We start from the raw sequence: 19875 nt of genomic DNA on the forward strand, positions 1-19875 counted from the left end.
GATGAGTCACATTTTTCCCTATATGGTATTATATGGAGAGAAAACATTAGCATTTGGGTATTTCAATAGTCAGTTGTAAACAAAGAACTCTTCTCACGTAGGCCTAACCTAACCCTTTTGTAAATGGACTGAAGTTTGCTCTAATATCGATTATGCTACCCGTTAGCATCTCTATGGGATTTCTCATATACATTAGCCATAAGCTAACACATTTTTTCTATTCTGTAACTTGGAATGTTAGCCTACATGACTTCTCTTAAACAAAACCTCGAAGGAAATGGCTGAGATGTACTCTGTTGGTCTGCTTAGTTTTACAGTGAATCCTAAGTAAAGGTTTTTGAAGGGAACTTCAGCTTCAGACTTTCTCTTGGGAAACTGTTAGGGCTATTCATCTTCTCTAATGTAGCTGGCTAGACCATGTCATTGCCACACACACAAGTGGGGGCAGAATTGGAAATGTGTCATAGAGTGACATTGCATTGGTTGATTTGGTTAAAAAGTCACAGGTTAGGTTATTTGTTATTATTGTATTGATGCTGTTCATAAATAATGAGCTGTAAAGTAACTCAAACTTTTACAAATTTCTTTTAAAGGATATCGACTAATTATCGTTATCGTCAAAATCACAAAAAATAGAGATATTATTTTGTGTCCATATCGCCCACCCCTAGCGTTAACATTTCTTACCTCAGCTCTCTGCCGTAAACTTGCGCAAAGTAGCATGCCAATATTGCTCTAATTGCTGACCATAAGATACGTTTCTATGGTGTAACCTTTCCTAAGCGGTTAGCTACAGATCTAAGAGTGAGCTGAGCAGCAGGGACGTTGCAGGATAATCGTGGGATCTAAATATTTTAGGATCTAAATATGTTCGCTTACATCAGAAGCTTATTTAGGCCATCATCTGGATAATTAGAAACAACTGTTTAATTTAACTATAAGTATAGGTTTTTTCCCCTCCAATGAGGTATTTTTGAATCCAATCAACTCTGGTGTGCATGTAAATTTGAGACCGAGACGGAGAAGGAAAGAGGAACATAAGGGGGAATCCCACTTTAGCCTACAGTACACGCACGTGGATATGCTAACCCAGAACATTACCCGACCCACTCGCAACCTATAAATCTCACCAGCCCGACCTGCGGGCCAACCCGCTGGGGCCCTCGGGTCATAAACTGGCCCATGCAACACTACTACTTACTAACTAACGTTGCACACATTTCTATAGTGATAACAGCACTCAAATTTCTTCCAAAATTGTTAAGTGCAGTGGTTCTTAAACTGGAGGTCGCCAAAAATATTGAAGAGGTTGCAAAATGATAAAAGTTATTTTTCTGAAGGTTTTTAGTCAAAGGCTGCCATTGACATTAATGCCTTTGGTAAATAGAAGAGATCCCTTTGCACAGCCAACTTAAAAAGGTGCTGGTGGATTGCAGGTTTTAAAGATTTTTTATTGAGCAACGAGTTTCGCCAGTTGCTTCATCAGGCTCAATTCAAAACTAAGCAAGTGAGATAAAATAAGGTCCCATCCCAACAGGTGATAGGCCACTGATGCATCACATGACTCAAGTCATCACATCAATTAGTCACATAGTCCATTGACTCAGGTCATCAATTAGTCAATTAGTAAATCTATCACACAGCTCAACTAGTCATCTCCCCTACTAGAGGCAATCCAGAAATATTTTTCTATTACTAGTCAAATATTTCACAATCAACATTTCACAATTTTAGTATCACATTCTGATATTAGAGTCCATTACATTGTTTACAGTATTTAAATGTCCATATTTGTGTACATATCCACAATCACATGAATCCATAAAAACACCATTAATGCCTTTGGTGTTGACGTAGCCTATGAGAGTAGACATTTTCTGCCTCTGCTTCCAATGCCCATCTCGCAACATTTCGAAACCAAATTCCGCCAGTTAGAGAGAAGGGGGTCACGAGACTTGGCCCATGTTCTTGGCAGACAAAAAGTTTAAGAACCACTTGCCTATTGTTCAATCACAGCTATTATTATTGTAATAACATGTCTAGGCATAAGTAATAGCCTAATACTGTTATTGACTTGTATTTTGGTTTGTCTATCTGCTGATACTGAAGATAAGCTGGGGATGGAAGATGCACCTTTGACATGGCCTGCACAAACCAATCAGCTTTCGAGTACATCTCGAATGCCAGGCCATTCCTGGTTGGCAACCTCAAAAATGCTAAACTCATTGCAGAGAGGCTTCAAGAAAAGGTTAAAGGAAGAGAGTTTGCGGTGTTTAATTCATATGAGGTGATAGCAGTCACTTCAGAAAAGCATTCTTTCGATCAAAACCTAAAACTTTTAGACATGGTCACCAAAAAGGGGGAAGATGCCTGCTCTGTATTCCTCATGATTCTGCATGGTGAAAGAAACAGGACTTTACCAAAGGAGTTGCATCCCTGGATCACCTGTTTCGGAGATGAGCCAGATATGGAGCCCACAGGTGAGAGGAACACTGAGAGCTGCTGGTTATGTGGATGTGCTGCTGCTGGATGTGCTGTGGGTAGAGATTCAGCTGCAATGTGTAGATTGAATGGTCAACAATATAATGGAAACCTGCTCTTGTGAGTAAGGTGGGGGGATGTTTTTGGTAACATTATAAATAGTAGTAAGTTAGAAATATACTGTAATAGTACGGTACATACTAGTGTAAAATGTAATATATTGATATCATGAAGATCAATTGTGTAATGAGACTGTTCACTCTGTTTTGTATTTTATCATTAGGCTCCAAACCTTGTCAACAATACCAGAGCCAACTGAAAGCAAAAGCCAAGATTATACTCAAAACTCACACAAAAGAAATGAAATCTCTCTTAGATTACAAAAATTTGGAAAATTTCCGTTATACAAAACTTGTGCTGGACAGAGATGAGCAGAGCTGCCCTATGTCAACTAAATTTAAAGTGAAAAGCAAGAAATACAAGAAATGCCGGTCTAAAAAGCTGAGTACCTACATTCCACAGAGTGAAGCAAAGTTATCTCCTAAAGACCTCCTGAAAAGCAGGCAAGATATTCTGCTCACTGGGAAACCAGGAATCGGAAAGACAACAGCCACTCTTGAAATGATTAACCTCTGGACAATCATGGAAAATAGAAGACTGAACTATCTGTTTTATTTTGATATGACAACACTGCCTGACATGTCGAAACCAATAAGTCTGGAATCTTTGCTGTTTGATGCATATGTTGAACCCCATTTAAACAGAAAAGAGGTGCTACTTGACATCAAGGAGAACTCTGAACACGTCTTCATAATATTTGATGGCATCAAAGATGTACCTTCGAACTCTGTCCTGCACAAGATAATGACCAAAGAGCTTCTCCCTGAGGCCAAGGTTGTGGTAACTTGTAGGCAAGAATGTGAAGAGATCTTTCCAGAGTGGGAAGCCTGTCGAGTTTGTGTGCAGGGGTTCAATGAAGAATCACTCCAGGCTTATTTGTCCCATATACTCAAAGATAAACCTGATGCTGTGAACTTGATCATGGGGAATTCTGATCTGCGTAGCCTCTGCCATGTCCCTGTTCATGCACTCATGGTTGCCACCTGTATGCTGTTTCATAGTGCTGAAGCGCCCAACCTATATACAGCTACAAAGATTTATCTCAACATTTTCCGACATATAGTGAAAGGTGGACAAGGCTTAAAGTTATGGCAACTAGACCACTTTATACAGCGCAACAGAACAGAGATACTGAATTTGTGCAAATATGCTTTCAACGCAATTAAACAGAAGTCCATGCTTCTACAAGATTGTGAAGACAACAACATTGAGCATAACTTTCTGATCCAGCTTACCTCTAGGGAAGGACCAACTCAGGAAAAATCGTGTCATAGTTTCCTCCACAACACAATGCAGGAGTTTTTTGTTGCGCTATGGCTGCTTGCTAATCCAGAGATTATTGATGGAGTTCTTCTGGACTGTAAAAGTGAAGAGGGGAAACACACGAGGCATGTGATTCCTTTCCTGTGTGGTCTACTGTCTGAGAAAAATGTGTCATTGGTTAAGTGTCTATTTTCAGAAGAACACATTAAGTTGGTATCAAGCGGATTCCATGAGAAACTTTTTAGTGCATTCCTCACTACCCAGGCAGATAAAGATGAGGCTATCCCAGAGGATTATGAGGACTTTCTGTTTCTCTGCCAGTGCTTGTTTGAAATGCAGGCACCATTGCCATGTTTTGTGTTCTTCAGCAAAATGAAATATTCTTTTGAATTGGTGGATGGGAATATTGACCCTTATCAGTGCTGTGCATTGTCTTATGTTATCAAACAGTCCAATGACCGGAAGATTGAGTTGGACTTGAACTGTAATGTTTCTGAACAAGTTCTGAAGCTTGTTGGTGACTGCAGTCAGCACATCAGGTAATACACTCTGATCACCTCAAGAAAATTATAGGCTATCAGGTGTCAATACATACGTACACACACACACACACACACACACAATTACATGTGTTTTTGTCCAAACAGCTGATGTTACTTATTTCTCTGCAGAGTTGATTCTTGCTTGCAAACAATTTGGACAACTGCATTAAACTCTCAAAATCCGATGCTTTTCACTGGTCTGCTGAATTTGTTTGGACCAGAGTTTCACCTTCCAGTGTGGGAAACATTAGTGTTTGAGAAAGCAAGAGAAGTGATATGCCAGAGACAAGAGAAGATAAGCCTCATCTTGCACTGGGATCCTGCCAGTCAACATCTGAGCGTAGCTGTCTACCACCTTGTCCTTAGTGTTCTTCCACAACTCAACTCCATCAGGTAATGATGCACGTTTCCTTAATAAGTCTTGTCTAGAATTTCCCATTCCTCAGGGTTGTGAACTAGTCATTAGCCATGAAACTATATCTCTTAACTAAATTAAGTCAGCATTTTATCAAATAGGCCTATGCATTTAATAGTTTCACTGCTGAGCGCTAATAACGGAATTGCTGAATACTGACAACGTTGACTAGCCGACTATATCAGTCAGGACGCTGCTCATGGAAAGTGAATAAACTGCGATCAAATCTAACTTTTTAGACATTTATCTAATGGCAAATAATAGCTATCCTTCAATTTGAAAGAGTAATTCATGCATTCATTACATGCAGGCTGCTCACTGTATGTTTGTGTTATCTAAGCCTCTCTTTCACACCTTGAGTTGGTCCAAAATACTGATTGTTTTTTTTTGGATTGTCAACTTTTAAATATTACTTTTAACTTGACATTGTTTTACCTTTAGTGTTGACTTTTTATTGCTGCTTTTATTTTCTGTCTTTTTTTGTTTAGTTTTGATAACTGGTTATCTTTGTTTGTCTTATTACGCTATGGTCTTTTTTTGAAATTGTAGCACTTTGGTCAATTGCCATTGTTTTTAAATATCCCGTACAAAAGGAAATATATATATCATATTATTTTATATATTGGAATTGAATTAAATTACAACTAAGTGTCAGCGACACTAAAGGCTATACAGATGTTGTCATGTTGTCATGTATTTTTTTATTGGTGAAGGAAACCATCAAGTACTGTAGATGACCATCCAGAACACCTTAATCCTGTGCATAGGGCTTAACCCTTTGCATACTGCATGCTCTAAATTTGGTATCCCAGTACCGATGACGTTCAGTCTGAAAAGGGTTAAAGTATTGTTTGTGCTGGAGGCAGCAACAAATGTACTTAGCCTTAGTTGTGCAGTGATGTTGTTGTGAATATAAACTTTCCAGACCATAATTTACAATTTTAAGTTCAGCCAAGTTAAGGCGAGACACGGCAGGTGAAAACATCGTTTTTTCATGCACTGGTCAATTTCGAGATTTTGAGCTAGTATGTTACCTTAGCATGTATTCTATCACACTACTACAACAAAAAAGTCCGATTTACACATTTAGGTGTTTATTTCATTATATTGTGTCTACTCGCGCCTGTATATTTCTCCTAAATTCAGCAAAAGTTAGCATTCTAACCTTGCATGCACTCCCGCGACCGTGGTCCAAAACATAACATGTGTACTACCGTTGGAAAGCTCTGTTTTTCCTGTATCACGCTATGTGATCCATATATGGACACTTCCTTTGTATCAGTAACCAATCGCGAAAGTTCAAAGGCGAGTCTAGGCTGAGAACGGAATCTCATTGGCTGTCTTTCAAGGCTGTTTTCTCAAAATGAGTTTCCGCTCACACTCTGAGCTCAAAAACTCCACTTCAGAAGCACGTACATACACCAAACTTTCTAGACTTATGCCTAACTATATGTCGAAGATTTCTACAGAGGGGTTTGTTGATATATTATTCCTAGCCTGACTTACATGACATTTTATGCCTAAAAACATGGAAAAAAGCGATTTTTTTAGGGCTAGTGACATCATTTTCTGATTTACAGGATAACAAAAGTAGATATTCATAAATCCCTCTGTAAATGTTTTCCCATCTAATATCTGAACACAATGAAAACATAATTTTGAACTTGGCTGTATCCAATGCTCAGGTTTCGTGCCTTAAAATGTATGCAAATTAGCGCATATTTAATTAGATAATGCCTAATTTGCATATGTAAACATTAAATTACAGCAAACTTGTAATACATTTTTTTCTCATATTAATGTAAGTAATCAACTGGGGAAGTTTCATAGTGATATGTGCTTGTTAAAAATTTTACCCTATTCACCTGTAGTGTCTCGCCTTAAGTTATTGAGTTGACTTTAAAACCAAAGTTGTCAAGTCAAGTTGAAAAGTATCTTCCCGTAATTACATCTGCAGCTGAAGCCTTGTTAAAGCCTTGTTGTGAAGCCTGACTCCGTCAGTCTCATAATCTGAAGGTCGTAAATTCGATCCTCACACGGGGCATGATGCATTTTTATCAACTATAGTGATAAACTATGGTTTCATGGTTACTCCAAAAAACATAGTAAAACCATTGTTAATCCATGGTTAATTTTCGTAAGGGTGTGCCTTATTAAAATAAAATAAAGGTGGCTTTTGATGGATTACTCATTAGTCTGTGTTAATATGTGGTATAATAATGGTTTGCACATACCGGTATATTGCTGGTTGCATATTTATTAAAGGAAATTCCGGTATTTAGCACTTTGAGTCCCTTTTCTGGTTTGTTTTGGATGAACTAGAGTGGTGGACACCGAAATTTTGACGATTGGTCCTGTCTTTTCTGACTAGTTTTGAATCGCCTTTGACTAGTCAGAGTGGCTGCCTACAGGCATGCTCAAACATGTCCTAAAACAACCCTTAACGTTCGTTTTCAAAACTGTGCAACTCATCGAGTGGTTAGTGTTGTTTGTTGATTATTAAAATCAAATATCGGCGCAATGTATGATTTCCAGCCGTCTTATTTGCTATTGTGGAATTATTTTTTCAGACACCTCACAACCGCGTATAAACTTCCGCTCAATATTTGAGCCTGAAGCATAGATGGAGGCGCAGTAATATCAACGTGCAATGAGTCTTCCAACAGAAATCAATGGGATTTTACAAAATGCCAACTAAAACACGACAGAAACTGTATTTGCTATGCTACTTGTTTTGGAACATCAACAAACACCACTAACCATGGTGAGTTGCACAGTTTTGAAAAAACGAACGTTAAGACATGTTTGAGCATGCCTGTAGGCAGCCACTCTGACTAGCCAAAGGCGATTCAAAACGAGTCAGAAAAGTTGAGACAGGACCAATCGTCAAAATTTTGGTGTCCACCATTCTAGTTCATCCAAAACAAACCAGAAAAGGGACTTAAAGTGCTAAATACCGAAATTTTCATTTAAATATTCATATATTTTAGATGTTACATGTACATATACTGTATATAACACCACATATGCACATACATTGTATGTGCTTGTTCTCTTAAATATATGTCACACATTGTGCATAAATGTTACAATATATATGCACATATGTTTCCAAATAATTTTACATATATTTAAAATATATTCTACCATACATTAAATATACCGGTACATGTGACACTATATATTTACATACCGGTACATGTGACACTATATTTTTACAAATATTACCAATTCATTTCCCAATATACATCTGAATACATTATGATGGATATTTCTAAGGCAGCCGTCGCCTACTGGTTAGAACTTGTAACATAAGGGTTGCTGGTTAAATCCCTGACCAGTTGGGAAAATGTGTGCGGGAGATGTGGTTGAGCACTGCTCTCCCATGCCCAATTCATGGATGGGATAAATGCAGAGACCAAATCTCTCTCATGGTATCAAAAGAGTATCCTTATACTTAAATATAAAACTGCAAATATTTTGGAATATATTTAAACACGTATTATTTTAAATATGCATGTTCAATATATTGCAATATATTGAAATGAGCCATTTTTGTATATTTTGCAATACATTACAATATATTGCATGAATACATAATATATTGCATAATGTATGTGTCATCAATATATTATTCCATGTATTGCCAATGTATAATATATTGGGAAATGTAATGGAAAATAATATCTTGCAATATATTTCCTTTCGTAAGGGGTTCTATAAATTAATTGACATTGCCGTATATCAAAAGAAAGCCAATTTGCTGATCAATTTGTTCCTTCCTCTGTATGATCTGTTTTAATAGATTGACACCACCTCAATTTGAGATTATTTCCTCTGACGAGTGGGGAGTGAGAGAGAGGTCATTTCATCTGCATCTGTGTTTGATTGCTGCTTTCTGTGAGGGAGAATCTGAGGGGCAATCTGTAGGCCAACTCGCTACAGTCAGGATACTGTTCACACTCTTCAGAGTTACCAATGAATCTGATTTCCTCTTAGAGCTTTACTCTCGTGCAAAAGACTCTCAACATCCCCTGAGTCTCATTCAGGCATTACAGCCAGTTTATCAGTCAGGTCCTGAGGTCTGGACCATAGTCCTCTCAGAGGGAAAGGCCTCCCTGTTCCTAGAAGTGTTGAAATTCCAAACACAGAAGAAACCAGTTGAGCTGAGAGGCTGGTCAAATGAAGAGGATGAATTGAGGGTTTTCCTTTGGTGTCTGCCCTACATATCACAGCTCAGGTGTGTGAAGACATAATTCTTTTCCAGATAGCATCTGCATTGCCCTTTTCTCAGTTATATTTACATATTTAATGGGCTGATAGATTTTATGTTTCCTATCAGTTTTACTGTTACGATGATGATGACAACATTGGGTATTGTGATGTTTAAATGGCAAGGCAAATGTCTGTTAGAGTGTACTTCTTTGTTCATGTTGTCATATTGTAAGCTTAAAAACATGAACAATGAAGGTGACTATTTATTTAAGGATTTTTCTTTCCAGGTACAGTTAATTTTAAATACAGTTAATTTCATTGATGCCCTATTGATAAACCATGAAATGATGATAATGATGATGATGATTTATGTATTTAAACATTTATTTTTAAACATTGGCCAGGATGACACAATTCAAATGTGCATGAGGGCTAAACCACTGATGAGCCGGTTCTCACCTTTGTATTGTCTGTGAAAACAGATTTCCTGAACCCCAAGATGGCAGCATTTCCTCTGAGGAGTGGAAACAGAGAGTGAAGACATTCCATCTGGATCTGTGTCTGCAAGCAGCTCTCTATGGCGGGAAATATGTACTCACCACTGTCAGGACACTGCTTACACTCTCCAGTGTTTACAGTGAATCTGATTTCCTCTTAGATCTGTACTCACATGCAAGAGGTTATGAATCACAAACAGGCAGGAGTTTCATTTCAGCACTACTGTTAGTTTATCAGTCAGCTCCTGGATGCTGGTCCATAGATCTCTCAGAGAGGAAAGACTCTCTGCTCTTGGAAGTGCTGAAACTCCAAACACAGAAGAAACCAGTTGTGCTGAGAGGCTGGTCAAAGGAAGAAAATGAAGTGAGGAATTTCCTTCAGTGTCTTCCCTACATATCACAGCTGAGGTGAGTGATAATATTGTTTCTATCCAGATTCAAAACAAATTATTTTTACTCTCTTCTACACTTGTTCATGTGTATTATGTGAAACTACATGTTAATATGAACCCCATCTTGGTATTGTATGTAGGCTGTGTGTTTTATTTGTTCCTTTTAGAGAAAGGGGATGGACAAGCTATTTTCACTAATTGGAATATTTGTATATGTAGTCAACAAAATGACTACATGATTCACTCAAATCAGGATATATAAATATTAATTTCAGTGATGTCCTATTGATAAATCAGTTCTGTTATTCCTGTATGTAGAATGTGTATTATCAGCTGCTTAATGCTTAAGTGGTGTTCTTAATGTGTATATATAAATATTGTTAAAAGTATGACAGAGAATGTTACATGTGCATACAGTATGTGATTTTGATAGCTGAGAGATAAACCACTGATGAGCCTGCTCTCTGTATTGTCTGTGAAAACAGATTCCCTGAACCTCAAGATGGCAGCATTTCCTCTGAGGAGTGGGAGCAGAGAGTGAAGTCATTCCACCTGAATCTGTGTCTGCAAGCAGCTCTCTATGGTGGGGAATATGTACTCACTACTGTCAGGACACTGCTTATACTCTCCAGTGTTTACAATGAATCTGATTTCCTCTTAGATTTGTACTCTCATGCAAGAGGTTATGAATCACAAACAGGCAGGAGTTTCATTTCAGCACTACTGCCAGTTTATCAGTCAGTTCCAGCATGCTGGTCCATAGACCTCTTAAAGAGAAAGGCCTCACTCTTCCTAGAAGTGCTCAAACTCCAAACACAGAAGAAACCAGTGGACCTCATAGGCTGGTCAGATGAAGAGAGTGAAGTGAGGAGTTTCCTTCAGTGTCTGCCCTACATATCACAGCTCAGGTGTGTGAAGACATAATTCCTTTTACTGATATCATCCTCATTGTTCTCTCTCAGTCATACAGTATCTACACATGAAATGTAATAATACATTTCATGTTTCATATCAGTGTTTTACGGTTATGATGGCTATGGTTATGTTTAAATTGTAAGACAATGCATGTTAGAGTGTACTTCATTTTTAATGTTTTCACATTTTAAGATTCAAAGCATATCAACATATTTTTTATGATGATGACTCATTTAAGATAATGTGATTTGTGTTTGTGTGGAAGTATATCTCTCTATCAAGATATCTTTAATGTGGTAACTCATTTAATATGATAGCATTAAGTGTATGAATGACATCATCCTGACCTTGACTTTTATCATTGTCTTTTAGATTCAGTGGATTTTCTTCAAATTCAAGCAAAGCAGTCAAGTTCCTGGTGAATCTCGGTGGTGCAGCAGCTGGGTGTGTTTCAGATACAGGAAAGAGTTTCTGTGAGCTCTTGTCCTCTGTGTGCAGCTACAGCACTTTCCCTTTTGATTATAAGAACAGCTCTGTGCAGAGTGATGTGCTGCTGGAACTGTACTCCTGTGTGAAGCTCTATGAGTCTGAAACTAGCAGGAGGCTCCTTCCAGCATTTAAGCCGGTTTACCAGTCAGTTCCAGAACTCTGGTCCATAGACCTCTCAAAGAGAAAGGCCTCACTCTTCCTAGAAGTGCTCAAACTCCAAACACAGAAGAAACCAGTGGACCTCATAGGCTGGTCAGATGAAGAGAGTGAAGTGAGGAGTTTCCTTCAGTGTCTGCCCCACATATCCCAACTCAGGTGTGTGAAATGTATTTTTATTCCAAATTTAAAATATTATCTTGTCTTTTATCATACATGTAATGGAATATAATATTGTATGGATCCTGATTGCTTTGGGTTATCACATGCTTTCACTATGTGTTTGGAAGGATTCCGACTATAGTCCAAGGAGCCTTTTCTACACTATTATTAGAACTATGTTGATTATACCGTTAGTTATGATTTCCTGATAGCAGAAACATTGTTTTTGTATGTGTGGTATGTACGGTAAAGGGACAAAAATATATTTCTTTGTAGTTTTGGATTTGAATTTAAACAAATTGCTCTCTGGCACACTTTCCTGTTCTTTTGTTTAGAATCTTTTCTATACTATTCCTGTATCTTTTGTGTATCATATTAGAACTAATGGAATATCATATTTTCTGCATACTCTCTACTTTTTGATTGTCACATGCACCATTACAACAATGCTTGTTATGTTGTTGGTTTTGATAAATTTAATAGCACACGAAGTGTGCGTGCGTGTGTGCGTGCGTGCGTGCGCGTGCGCGTGCGCGTGTGTGTGTGTGTGCGCGAGCGGCGCTCACGCGTGCGTGTGTGTGTGTGGTCAACATTAAAATGTAATTTTGTATGCTTTTGTGTGGATATATCTCTATCAAGAAGATGGCATTAATGTGGTAACTCGTTTAATTTGTTAGCCTTACATATACAGTATGAATAAAATCCACCTGACCTCTTGAATTGTATCACTGTCTTTTAGATTCAGTAGATATTCTTCAAATTCAAGCAAAGCAGTCAAGTTCCTGGTGAATCTCGGTGGTGCAGCAGCTGGGTGTGTTTCAGATACAGGAGAGAGTTTCTCTGAGCTCTTGTCCTCTGTGTGCAGCTACAGCACTTTCCCTTTTGGTTATAAGAACAGCTCTGTGCAGAGTGATGTGCTGCTGGATCTGTACTCCTGTGTGAAGCTCTATGAGTCTGAAACTAGCAGGAGGCTCCTTCCAGCATTTAAGCCGGTTTACCAGTCAGTTCCAGCACTCTGGTCCATAGACCTCTCAAAGAGAAAGGCCTCACTCTTCCTAGAAGTGCTCAAACTCCAAACACAGAAGAAACCAGTGGAGCTCATAGGCTGGTCAGATGAAGAGAGTGAAGTGAGGAGTTTCCTTCAGTGTCTGCCCCACATATCCCAACTCAGGTGTGTGAAATGTATTTTTATTCCAAATTTAAAATATTATCTTGTCTTTTATCATACATGTAATGGAATATAATATTGTATGGATCCTGATTGGTTTGGGTTATCACATGCTTTCACTATGTGTTTGGAAGGATTCCGACTATAGTCCAAGGAGCCTTTTCTACACTATTATTAGAACTATGTTGATTATACCGTTAGTTATGATTTCCTGATAGCAGAAACATTGTTTTTGTATGTGTGGTATGTACGGTAAAGGGACAAAAATATATTTCTTTGTAGTTTTGGATTTGAATTTAAACAAATTGCTCTCTGGCACACTTTCCTGTTCTTTTGTTTAGAATCTTTTCTATACTATTCCTGTATCTTTTGTGTATCATATTAGAACTAATGGAATATCATATTTTCTGCATACTCTCTACTTTTTGATTGTCACATGCACCATTACAACAATGCTTGTTATGTTGTTGGTTTTGATAAATTTAATAGCACACGAAGTGTGCGTGCGTGTGTGCGTGCGTGCGTGCGCGTGCGCGTGCGCGTGTGTGTGTGTGTGCGCGAGCGGCGCTCACGCGTGCGTGTGTGTGTGTGGTCAACATTAAAATGTAATTTTGTATGCTTTTGTGTGGATATATCTCTATCAAGAAGATGGCATTAATGTGGTAACTCGTTTAATTTGTTAGCCTTACATATACAGTATGAATAAAATCCACCTGACCTCTTGAATTGTATCACTGTCTTTTAGATTCAGTAGATATTCTTCAAATTCAAGCAAAGCAGTCAAGTTCCTGGTGAATCTCGGTGGTGCAGCAGCTGGGTGTGTTTCAGATACAGGAGAGAGTTTCTCTGAGCTCTTGTCCTCTGTGTGCAGCTACAGCACTTTCCCTTTTGGTTATAAGAACAGCTCTGTGCAGAGTGATGTGCTGCTGGATCTGTACTCCTGTGTGAAGCTCTATGAGTCTGAAACTAGCAGGAGGCTCCTTCCAGCATTTAAGCCGGTTTACCAGTCAGTTCCAGCACTCTGGTCCATAGACCTCTCAAAGAGAAAGGCCTCACTCTTCCTAGAAGTGCTCAAACTCCAAACACAGAAGAAACCAGTGGACCTCATAGGCTGGTCAGATGAAGAGAGTACAGTGAGGAGTTTCCTTCAGTGCCTGCCCTACATATCACAGCTCAGGTGTGTGAAGACATAATTCCTTTACTGATATCATCCTCATTGCCCTTTTCTCATCATGTCTATATATTTAATGGGATGATTGTTACGTGGCAGTCTAGGGGTTGGACACGCAACAAAAGAGTTGAGGTTGAAAAATCTCCAAAAAGGCGAACAAACGAAATATCGGTCAAGTGGTAAAGTGTTAATTTACAAAAAGTGGATATATAATAATAAGGATAAAAAGAAAAGAAGTGTTAGCTCAGAAATCATAAGTACAAACATAAACAAAGGTAACGAAGTAGAAACTTAATCCAAAAACAAGGCCTAAAGTCCAAGCCCACATCTAGGTCCAGCCAGCCTCTCACTCTGGCGATTCCGGCAACAACGGCAAAAGCCGATGGGTGGAGCATGGCAGGTGGAAAGGTTCAGCATGCAAAGTCAGGCAGAGCTTAGCGTAGCTTCTGAGATGGGGAACAGCGCCCCTTTAATGCAGCAGTGCATCCAATCACCAACGGCAATATTGACATTGGCAATTAACGCCTCAACCGCCAGCACGTCCTGCAACAGAGCTCACACACAGACACAGGACAAAACAGAGCAAAGCAACACAAACATACCAGGACATAACACCCCCACCACCAAAAGTCAACATCTACAGTTGATTATCAAGATGATACAAAATGATAGGACAGTACAGCATCAGTTCCTGTAGCACTTGCGTCCACCTTGAGTTAGAAAGGCAGCTGAAAACTTGGTACAGCAACCACAGGAACGCTACAGGAAAAAAGCCTTGGTGTTTCCAAAGAATATCAGACAATCTGTAGACCAAACACAGTTGTTAGTACCAGAAAGAACATAATCTCGAAATTCTTGAGAAGAGGAGCAAGTTGGAACATTGCGTAGGCCAAGGCAATCCTCCTCAGGAGAAGAACGAAACGCGACAAGAACAGGGTCACCATCCAACTTTTCCATGTTTCTAGAAGCACGAGATTTCAACACAGACAGAATGGGCAGCAGCACTGTTTCTAAAGACTGCAAGAACGAACCGCCATATTCAGCACTGTTTATCATAGACAGCGGAAATGAATCTGCAATTTCAGCACCAAGGGTTGTGGGCAGCAATTTGGGCGCCGATGGCGTTCAGACAGACGAATTTTCAGACAAATCCACAGCATGTTCCTAGTTGCGTTTTCGGGCTGGAGTAGCCACAGCCAGAAATAAAATAACTTTTTATGTGGACGGCATGCAAAGGAACTTTTGCAAAGCCCATCTCGATTCCCTGCACCAACACATCAGAACCACAGTAGCTTTCATTAGAGAATGAAAGGACCAAATCATCAATACAACTTTGTACAGCACCAGTATCTCTTAATATTTTAACAGGCCCGATATCTCCCTCGCGACCAGTGAGAGAGATGACTCCACTTAAGATAAATGGTTCATAACCTGAATCAGTTTCATCGGGCGATTTCCCTGACATCAAAGTGCGCACAAATAGTTTAACTTAACTTAACAAATCCCATACTTTAAGTGGCGATTTCTTAACAGCCTGATTCTTCCTTTCCAATATTGGACAAACACCTACACCGCTAAGAAATCCTGCAACACTGCTCATACATTTTATTGTGATGATAATGACGTATTTAATGAGGATGTAATGTTTTATGCTTTTGTTTGGATGTATATATCTCTATCAGGAAGATGGCATTAATGTGGTAACTCGTTTAATTTGTTAGCCTTACATATATGAATAAATCCACCTGTCCTCTTGACTTGTATCACTGTCTTTTAGATTCAGTGGATATTCTTCAAATTCAAGCAAAGCAGTCAAGTTCCTGGTGAATCTCGGTGGTGCAGCAGCTGGGTGTCTTTCAGATACAGGAAAGAGTTTCTCTGAGCTCTTGTCCTCTGTGTGCAGCTACAGCACTTTCCCTTTTGATTATAAGGACAGCTCTGAACAGAGTGATGTGCTGCTAGAACTGTACTCCTGCGTGAAGCTCTATGAGTCTGAAACTAGCAGGAGGCTCCTTCCAGCATTTAAGCCGGTTTACCAGTCAGTTGCAGCACTCTGGTCCATAGACCTCTCAAAGAGAAAGGCCTCACTCTTCCTAGAAGTGCTCAAACTCCAAACACAGAAGAAACCAGTGGACCTCATAGGCTGGTCAGATGAAGAGAGTGAAGTGAGGAGTTTCCTTCAATGTCTGCCCTACATATCACAACTCAGGTATGTGAAATGTATTTTTATTCCAAATTTAAAATATTATCTTGTCCTTTATCATACATGTAATGGAATATAATATTGTATGGATCCTGATTGGTTTGGGTTATCACATGCTTTCACTATGTGTTTGGAAGGATTCCGACTATAGTCCAAGGAGCCTTTTCTACACTATTATTAGAACTATGTTGATTATACCGTTAGTTATGATTTCCTGATAGCAGAAACATTGTTTTTGTATGTGTGGTATGTACGGTAAAGGGACAAAAATATATTTCTTTGTAGTTTTGGATTTGAATTTAAACAAATTGCTCTCTGGCACACTTTCCTGTTCTTTTGTTTAGAATCTTTTCTATACTATTCCTGTATCTTTTGTGTATCATATTAGTACTAATGGAATATCATATTTTCTGCATACTCTCTACTTTTGGATTGTCACATGCACCATTACAACAATGCTTGTTATGTTGTTGGTTTTGATAAATTTAATAGCACACGAAGTGTGTGTGCGTGCATGCATGCGTGCGTGCGTGCGTGCGTGCGTGTGTGTGTGTGTATGTGTGTGTGTGTGTGTGTGCGTGCGTGCGAGTGGCGCCCGCGCGTGCGTGTGTGTGTGTGTGTGTGTGTGTGTGTGGTCAACATTGAAATGTAATGTTTTATGCTTTTGTGTGGATATATCTCTATCAAGAAGATGGCATTAATGTGGTAATTCGTTTAATTTGTTAGCCTTACATATACAGTATGAATAAAATCCACCTGTCCTCTTGACTTGTATCACTGTCTTTTAGATTCAGTGGATATTCTTCAAATTCAAGCAAAGCAGTCAAGTTCCTGGTGAATCTCGGTGGTGCAGCAGCTGGGTGTGTTTCAGATACAGGAAAGAGTTTCTGTGAGCTCTTGTCCTCTGTGTGCAGCTACAGCACTTTCCCTTTTGATTATAAGAACAGCTCTGTGCAGAGTGATGTGCTGCTGGAACTGTACTCCTGTGTGAAGCTCTATGAGTCTGAAACTAGCAGGAGGCTCCTTCCAGCATTTAAGCCGGTTTACCAGTCAGTTCCAGAACTCTGGTCCATAGACCTCTCAAAGAGAAAGGCCTCACTCTTCCTAGAAGTGCTCAAACTCCAAACACAGAAGAAACCAGTGGAGCTCATAGGCTGGTCAGATGAAGAGAGTGAAGTGAGGAGTTTCCTTCAGTGTCTGCCCCACATATCCCAACTCAGGTGTGTGAAATGTATTTTTATTCCAAATTTAAAATATTATCTTGTCTTTTATCATACATGTAATGGAATATAATATTGTATGGATCCTGATTGGTTTGGGTTATCACATGCTTTCACTATGTGTTTGGAAGGATTCCGACTATAGTCCAAGGAGCCTTTTCTACACTATTATTAGAACTATGTTGATTATACCGTTAGTTATGATTTCCTGATAGCAGAAACATTGTTTTTGTATGTGTGGTATGTACGGTAAAGGGACAAAAATATATTTCTTTGTAGTTTTGGATTTGAATTTAAACAAATTGCTCTCTGGCACACTTTCCTGTTCTTTTGTTTAGAATCTTTTCTATACTATTCCTGTATCTTTTGTGTATCATATTAGAACTAATGGAATATCATATTTTCTGCATACTCTCTACTTTTTGATTGTCACATGCACCATTACAACAATGCTTGTTATGTTGTTGGTTTTGATAAATTTAATAGCACACGAAGTGTGCGTGCGTGTGTGCGTGCGTGCGTGCGCGTGCGCGTGCGCGTGTGTGTGTGTGTGCGCGAGCGGCGCTCACGCGTGCGTGTGTGTGTGTGGTCAACATTAAAATGTAATTTTGTATGCTTTTGTGTGGATATATCTCTATCATGAAGATGGCATTAATGTGGTAACTCGTTTAATTTGTTAGCCTTACATATACAGTATGAATAAAATCCACCTGACCTCTTGAATTGTATCACTGTCTTTTAGATTCAGTAGATATTCTTCAAATTCAAGCAAAGCAGTCAAGTTCCTGGTGAATCTCGGTGGTGCAGCAGCTGGGTGTGTTTCAGATACAGGAGAGAGTTTCTCTGAGCTCTTGTCCTCTGTGTGCAGCTACAGCACTTTCCCTTTTGGTTATAAGAACAGCTCTGTGCAGAGTGATGTGCTGCTGGATCTGTACTCCTGTGTGAAGCTCTATGAGTCTGAAACTAGCAGGAGGCTCCTTCCAGCATTTAAGCCGGTTTACCAGTCAGTTCCAGCACTCTGGTCCATAGACCTCTCAAAGAGAAAGGCCTCACTCTTCCTAGAAGTGCTCAAACTCCAAACACAGAAGAAACCAGTGGAGCTCATAGGCTGGTCAGATGAAGAGAGTGAAGTGAGGAGTTTCCTTCAGTGTCTGCCCCACATATCCCAACTCAGGTGTGTGAAATGTATTTTTATTCCAAATTTAAAATATTATCTTGTCTTTTATCATACATGTAATGGAATATAATATTGTATGGATCCTGATTGGTTTGGGTTATCACATGCTTTCACTATGTGTTTGGAAGGATTCCGACTATAGTCCAAGGAGCCTTTTCTACACTATTATTAGAACTATGTTGATTATACCGTTAGTTATGATTTCCTGATAGCAGAAACATTGTTTTTGTATGTGTGGTATGTACGGTAAAGGGACAAAAATATATTTCTTTGTAGTTTTGGATTTGAATTTAAACAAATTGCTCTCTGGCACACTTTCCTGTTCTTTTGTTTAGAATCTTTTCTATACTATTCCTGTATCTTTTGTGTATCATATTAGAACTAATGGAATATCATATTTTCTGCATACTCTCTACTTTTTGATTGTCACATGCACCATTACAACAATGCTTGTTATGTTGTTGGTTTTGATAAATTTAATAGCACACGAAGTGTGCGTGCGTGTGTGCGTGCGTGCGTGCGCGTGCGCGTGCGCGTGTGTGTGTGTGTGCGCGAGCGGCGCTCACGCGTGCGTGTGTGTGTGTGGTCAACATTAAAATGTAATTTTGTATGCTTTTGTGTGGATATATCTCTATCAAGAAGATGGCATTAATGTGGTAACTCGTTTAATTTGTTAGCCTTACATATACAGTATGAATAAAATCCACCTGACCTCTTGAATTGTATCACTGTCTTTTAGATTCAGTGGATATTCTTCAAATTCAAGCAAAGCAGTCAAGTTCCTGGTGAATCTCGGTGGTGCAGCAGCTGGGTGTGTTTCAGATACAGGAGAGAGTTTCTCTGAGCTCTTGTCCTCTGTGTGCAGCTACAGCACTTTCCCTTTTGGTTATAAGAACAGCTCTGTGCAGAGTGATGTGCTGCTGGATCTGTACTCCTGTGTGAAGCTCTATGAGTCTGAAACTAGCAGGAGGCTCCTTCCAGCATTTAAGCCGGTTTACCAGTCAGTTCCAGCACTCTGGTCCATAGACCTCTCAAAGAGAAAGGCCTCACTCTTCCTAGAAGTGCTCAAACTCCAAACACAGAAGAAACCAGTGGAGCTCATAGGCTGGTCAGATGAAGAGAGTGAAGTGAGGAGTTTCCTTCAGTGTCTGCCCCACATATCCCAACTCAGGTGTGTGAAATGTATTTTTATTCCAAATTTAAAATATTATCTTGTCTTTTATCATACATGTAATGGAATATAATATTGTATGGATCCTGATTGGTTTGGGTTATCACATGCTTTCACT

At 39.2% G+C, this 19875-nt stretch overlaps 1 protein-coding gene across 1 annotated transcript in view; it reads left to right on the forward strand.

The window, feature by feature from the left end:
• The first annotated feature begins 2101 nt into the window (after nucleotides 1-2101).
• LOC121689383 overlaps nucleotides 2102-19875 on the forward strand; it is a 36668-nt gene continuing 18894 nt past the window's right edge. The window contains exons 1-13 of the mRNA XM_042069130.1: nucleotides 2102-2480; nucleotides 4315-4403; nucleotides 4536-4799; nucleotides 8627-9061; nucleotides 9519-9941; nucleotides 10411-10833; nucleotides 11213-11644; nucleotides 12387-12818; nucleotides 13561-13992; nucleotides 15764-16195; nucleotides 16978-17409; nucleotides 18152-18583; nucleotides 19326-19757. Coding sequence (XP_041925064.1) covers nucleotides 2397-2480; nucleotides 4315-4403; nucleotides 4536-4799; nucleotides 8627-9061; nucleotides 9519-9941; nucleotides 10411-10833; nucleotides 11213-11644; nucleotides 12387-12818; nucleotides 13561-13992; nucleotides 15764-16195; nucleotides 16978-17409; nucleotides 18152-18583; nucleotides 19326-19757 — 4742 coding nt within the window. The 5' untranslated portion in view covers nucleotides 2102-2396. The remainder of the gene's footprint in view (nucleotides 2481-4314; nucleotides 4404-4535; nucleotides 4800-8626; nucleotides 9062-9518; nucleotides 9942-10410; nucleotides 10834-11212; nucleotides 11645-12386; nucleotides 12819-13560; nucleotides 13993-15763; nucleotides 16196-16977; nucleotides 17410-18151; nucleotides 18584-19325; nucleotides 19758-19875) is intronic.

The sequence above is a fragment of the Alosa sapidissima genome, chromosome 18, assembly GCF_018492685.1.
Source record: "Alosa sapidissima isolate fAloSap1 chromosome 18, fAloSap1.pri, whole genome shotgun sequence".
Lineage (NCBI taxonomy): Eukaryota > Metazoa > Chordata > Actinopteri > Clupeiformes > Clupeidae > Alosa > Alosa sapidissima.